A 5,871-nucleotide genomic window follows, 5' to 3' on the forward strand; every position below is an offset into this window, starting at 1 on the left:
CCCCTTAATACAGTTCCTCATGTTGTGGTGACCCCCAACCATAAAATTATTTTTGTTGCTACTCTATAACTGTAATTTTGTTACTGTTATGAATCGTAATGTAAATATCTTTTTGTTTTCCTATGGTCTTAGGTGACCCCTGTGAAAGGGTCGTTCGACCCCCAAAGGGGTCACGACCCACAGGTTGAGAACCGCTGACTTAGAGGTTTGTATGGAGGAGCCTTGCCTCTGTGGACCTAAGTTCTTTGGCTGTGCCCTGGCCAGCGCGTGAGGTTATCACCATCACCAGCCAGGGGCCATGATAAAGGTCTTCCTACAGTTTCCGCTGCATTGATTTCCACAGGCCGACTAGGATGGACGGGTGGATATGGTGTTCGCTTACCTAGAACAACCATACCTCAAAGGACCCGGTTTTCAATGGGCATGGAAGCAGTTTGTGCCACCACCTTTGTCACTTAAGGTTACATCATAATGTCATCAAGGACCTTAAGGTTCCCCCAGAAGTTCTGCTTTGTGGTAGCCAGTTCTTGTTCTGTAAAATCTCAGTATTTTGTTTATGCTTTTAGCTTTGTATTCCCAGGGAGGAGTGACTCTGGTTGTCCTTTGTCATTTTATTTTGCACACTGGCCCCAGAGGGAACTTTGAAAGCACCAACAAAAACAATACCTACTTGTGGCTGTATGCATAGTGCCAAGCTGCTTCTGTGCACTTCCTCATTTCATCAGAACCCTGCCACCTGAGGTAGATGTTATTCCCTCCCTCCACCGAGACTGGGTTTAGAAACAGGGTTTGTGACTTGTCCAAGGCTGCACAGCATGCAGAGGGGTGGAGATGGGTTTTAAATTTAGATCTGACTCCAAACTTGTTCTCTCAACACGGAGTTACACCTCCTTGCGTGGTAAAGATGATCCTTCTCTAGGCAGAGTGATGGGACAGTCCTTTTGAAGGTTTCTGTGTTTGCTCCTCTGCCCCTCCCCCCCGCCCATATACTCGCATACTCACGTACTACCTTTAGCCAGGCTGGAGAGGTAAGCTACCTCAAAGCATTTTTGCTTTTCCTCTTTCAAAGGTGAAGTTTGCCACTGTCTGGAAGGTTCTGCCCTGGTCCCCATTCCCCGCGTCCTACCTGGATACCTACCTCCCCACCGACCCATCCTTCCGGTCTCAGACAAGGGTGGGTGACATCTCCCTCCTGTGTGCTGTCCCAGCTTCCTATATTTCCCTCCCTTTAATGCCCTCACTGTCGTGTCCACGGATATCGTTAGGCAACTAATAGCCCCACTCAGTGCTGTTGACATTTTTGGGTCGGATAATTCTTTGTGGTTGCGGACTGTCTTCTGCGCTGTAGGATGTTAGCATCCCTGTCCTCTCCCCATTAGATGCCAGTAAAGCTCCCACCACGCGTCAGTCATAACAACCAGAAATGTCTGCAGACGTTGCCACATGTCCCCTGGGGGGCAAAATCACTCGTGGTTGAGAACCATTGCTCTAAAGCCCTCCAGGAGGACACGATTGTGGCCTTTGTGTTCATTGCTGTACACTGGGATCCTGGTTCAGTGTCTGGTGCCTAGCGGGTGCTCCCTCTTGATTGACTGAAGGAAGGAATGAACAAAGTTGGCCAACTCAACACCATATTACGGGAAGCAGGAGAAGGAAGACTCCATCATGCTTTCAGATTTTGTGCTCTCAGAGCTTCCAAGGTGTCAGGTGCTTCCCTAGCCCTTTCAGCCATGCTGGAATAAACTCAGTGCCCTTGTTATAAAGCCACCCCCCACCCCCACCAAAAAAAACAGAAAAAGAGAAAAGAAAAAGTCAGGTGGAAGTAGGGGTGGGCCCTCTGCCATCAGCCAGCCTGAATGCAGAGCTCTAAAATTCAGTACCTGTTTGCACCAGGTACTGTGCTGGTCTTTGGCACATTGGTCTGGGCAAGTCAGCGTGGTGCCCTTTTTCCCCTCTGAGCTCAGTCCTGCACCATCTTAAGGACGGAGTCTTTAAGGAAAGGGCCCCAATATTCCTGAGGCCTAGACATTCCGCTCACCTGAAAAGTAGCTTTATACAAGAATAATGACAAGAGGACGTGCTAAAACTCTCCCTGTGTTTCTCATTTAATCCTCATGGAGATAGAAATTGTTTTTATGTTCATTTTACAAATGTAGAAAGTGAGGCTTAGAGAGGGGAAGTGGCTTCTCAAAGGCACATATGCAGGAAACAGTGAGCCCAGGATTTGAACCCCAGCAGCTTGACTCAGGAGCCTGCATAGCTAAATACCATGCTATACCACTCCTTAGGAAGACATAGACCATCTGAGTGGAGAGGTGGAAGGGGAGCTATTGGGTTGTCGGAAAAGTCATGATGCATTTTTGCAACTAGTTCATTTTTGGAAGTACTAGAGTCATTCGCATCTATGTTATTGCTATGTCATTTGACAGCTGACAGTTCTAGCTTCATTCTAAAAAAAANGGTGATGGTGATGGTGGTGGTGGTGGTGGTGGTGGTGGTGGTGTGTTTAAACCTTTAAGCCTCTTGCTAGCGCTGCCTTCAGTTCTGTGGGCTCAGTAGTCAGCATTTTGAGTTTCATATTCATATGAGGCGCCTGGGGAAGGGGTCTGTCTTTCTCTTTTACACACACACACACACACACCCCATTGGGGGTGGGGGAGGGGTGGGAACTGGGGAGCGGTATGATGGGAAAGAGGGAATGTCTTAAGCCAAACAAAAGAAATAACAAGTTTTTCAGTTCATCTCAATTTGAACGTAACCACTTTCTGGCAAATCGATGCCACCGCTTACGGGTGACATCCTTTAGTCTGCTCACTTACATTTGGGCACAGGTGGGGTTGTGGGTATTTAGTGGGGGCAGGGGAAGCAGATAGGTACGGGGTTCTGTACTCTTAAATATTTTGTTCGCCACAGCAGACTTAGGTACGTGAGTGTGGCAGCCCGGTTTAACTTCAGTGGCCCTCTGGCCAGTGGGCGTGCCATCTCCGTGGGGGCATATCTGTCAGGTGACGTCAGCTTGACTCTGAGCATTAGATAACTCTCTCCCTTGGCACCTTTGCCTTTTATTCACAGAAACTCTCTCCCCTGTTTCTAGGAGAAAAAAAAAGTGCGTTCGCTACATACAAGGTGAAGGCAGCTGCCTCAGTCCACCCTCTTCAGATGGAAGCTTACTAGACTCGCCGCCTCCCTCTCCCAACCTGCTAGGCTCCCCTCCCCAAGATGCGAAGTCACAGACTGAGCAGACCCAGCCTCTCTCGCTGTCCCTGAAGCCCGACCCCTTGGCCCACCTTGCCATGATGCCTCCGCCGCCCGCCCTCCTGCTTGCCGAGGCCGCCCATGGCAAGGCCCCCGCCCTCTGTCCCAACGGGGCCCTGGACCTGCCTCCCGCCGCTTTGCAGCCGCCCATCATGCCCTCCTCATCTATTGCACAGCCGTCAACATCTTCCTTACATTCCCACAACTCCGTGGCCGGGACCCAACCCCAGCCGCTCTCCCTCGTAACCAAGTCTTTAGAATAGCTTTAGCTTCGTTCGCCCCGGATGGTTTGTGTAGTGTTTCGTTTTGCTTTTCTTTAACTCCCCGTCCCCAACCCCTTGAAAGGTTTTGTTTTTGTACTCTTTTAATTTTGTGCCACGTGGCTACATTAGTTAATGTTTATCAAGTTCATTGGTCAATATTTGACCCATTCTTATTTCAATTTCTCCTTTTAAATATGTAGATGAGAGAAGAACCTCATGATTCTACCAAAATTTTTATCAACAGCTGTTTAAAGTCTTTGTAGCGTTTAAAAAATATATATATATACATAACTGTTATGTAGTTCGGATAGCTTAGTTTTAAAAGACTGATTAAAAAACAAAAAGGAAAAAAAAGAAGCAATTTTGAAGCAGCCCTCCAGAAGGAGTTGGTTCTGTATTATTTGTATTAAATACGAGCTTGCGAACCAATCATTTTACATCTGGTTTTGAAACCATAAGGGCACGACGAATGCTGTGCCATTACTTTTTTTTTTTTCTGTGTGAAACAACCTTTATTGTGATGTTACTTGTTATTGTTTAAATGTACAGAAACAAAGGGTTAAAATGTGTTAATATACCTTGTTCCATGGTGTTGTTCTTTTGGGGGGAGGGGATGCTACTCAGAAATTAATGGAATCACAACGCTGTTGGACCAGTAGTATTTATTGCTTTAGAGATTGCTTGTCGAACCTGTATGTCGTCCCTTTTAAAATATGTTTTCATTTTTCTTGAAACTGTATAAAGTTTTTTTCCCCCTTAGCATCAGCATCTTATATATAACAACTCATTTGTACAAGGTTTTTAAGTTTATATATAAAATGTGTATATATATATATTTTTTGTTTCCCTTTTTGACTTTTTTTTTTTTTCCTGTATGAAACCCAGATACCGCCAAATGGACATGAATAGTTGCATTAAAGGATCAGTAGCATTAACAAAAGTTGCTTTAAAAGCCATTATGTAAAACAAGACTTGAAAATTAGTGAGGGAATTTTAGCGACGCTGAAGAAGCAACAGTGGGAACCATCCTGTTTCCCCTTTGAACTCACAGTTGAATGTCCTGCACCCTTAGGACATGGCCTGACTGTGTGCAAAACTTTATGTGCCAAAATTCTCAGTGACTTTAGCTTTCTCCCTCTTTTTGATGCTGTATTTTTGTTCATCATGTTTTGCTGTGATGTTACATAGATAGATTTGTATGTAGTTTTAATGTCACCTATAACAAGATGTGTTTGGTAGCAGATTGTCCAGAAAGCATTTTAAATGAAGAGGTATAAACCCTTAAGGGCCAAAATTCTGTATATTAGATTACTCTTAAAGGAAAAACCAGCTGCCGCTTTTATGTACGCGTATGACATACAAGTTAGGTAGCAAACTTTAAAAATAAAAAAAACCTAGGCATGTTGATGTTGCAAAATGCTGTATAAAGCTGAAACCTGTTCATTCAGTGCCATTGTAGTTGACATGAAGCGATTGTAAAACTGTCTCCGATTTTTCTCTGGTTTATTAAAATGCTAACTATAACATTTTTTGTGAATACTTTGAATGTTTCCTAACAGTTGTGATGTTACTGTTCCGTTTTATGCTCTTATTCCAATTTCATTTTTAATGGTTTGGAAGCCATTTTTGTAATGAATAAATGTTCATGCTGTACAGTATCTGTAGCATGCCGTGCTGGATTAATAAAAGCAACTTAGTGTGTGCACATAAGGCTGCTCACTCGTGTCTGTGATTTGGATTTGCTCTCTGGGGAAACCGGATCTGCCTTCACCGAGAGAAATGCATTCCCAAGCTGGAACTTCAGACCATGTGCCTGCTGCGGGTGGTAGGCGATGACTTAGATACCAAAACATGGTCTTGACCTCTTGTGAGGGGTGGTTGGGTTTTGTTGGTTTTTTTCTCCCTTACTCATTCATAATGCCTGTTTGGCATACTTCGTGTACCTGTTATTTCTAAAAGCAAAGCCCGGTTACAGCGCAAGTATCACTCTTCTGGCTATAAAAGTCACTCTGATAGTCTTGTTGTCCGTCTCATAGTATAGAGCCCAGGGGATCTAATTCTGGTTGATGGAGATGTAGTTCACCAGGAGTGGATTTAGGAAACCACATTATTTCCACTTAAGGACCATTGATGTGAAAGTGTCCTAACTTCTTTCTAAGAGTGGCACACAGGCCAAGGTGTCAAAATTTAAACTCTTCCTCTAGAAGTGATTGCTTGCTGAGCCAGGAGCTGTTTAGAAAATTGGATCAAAGCAATTCACTTAGAGCAGCGGTTCTCAACCTTCCTAATGCCGCGACCCCTTAATACAGTTCCTCATGTTGTGGTGACCCCCAACCATAAAATTATTTTTGTT

The 5,871-nt window shown here is 44.6% G+C and overlaps 1 protein-coding gene across 41 annotated transcripts in view; it reads left to right on the top strand.

Annotated features, from left to right (window-relative positions):
• TCF7L2 (transcription factor 7 like 2) overlaps positions 1–5,228 on the top strand; it is a 215,443-nt gene extending 210,215 nt beyond the window's left edge. For 31 of the 41 annotated variants that reach the window (XM_019646606.1, XM_019646628.1, XM_019646624.1 and 28 more), the window contains one exon: positions 3,095–5,228. In XM_019646606.1, coding sequence (XP_019502151.1) covers positions 3,095–3,518 — 424 coding nt within the window. In that variant the 3' untranslated portion in view covers positions 3,519–5,228. The remainder of the gene's footprint in view (positions 1–3,094) is intronic. The other 10 variants (XM_019646613.1, XM_019646614.1, XM_019646615.1 and 7 more) reach the window with 5 other exon arrangements.
• The last annotated feature ends 643 nt before the right edge of the window (positions 5,229–5,871 follow it).

This window comes from Hipposideros armiger, unplaced genomic scaffold, assembly GCF_001890085.2.
Source record: "Hipposideros armiger isolate ML-2016 unplaced genomic scaffold, ASM189008v1 scaffold_105, whole genome shotgun sequence".
Lineage (NCBI taxonomy): Eukaryota > Metazoa > Chordata > Mammalia > Chiroptera > Hipposideridae > Hipposideros > Hipposideros armiger.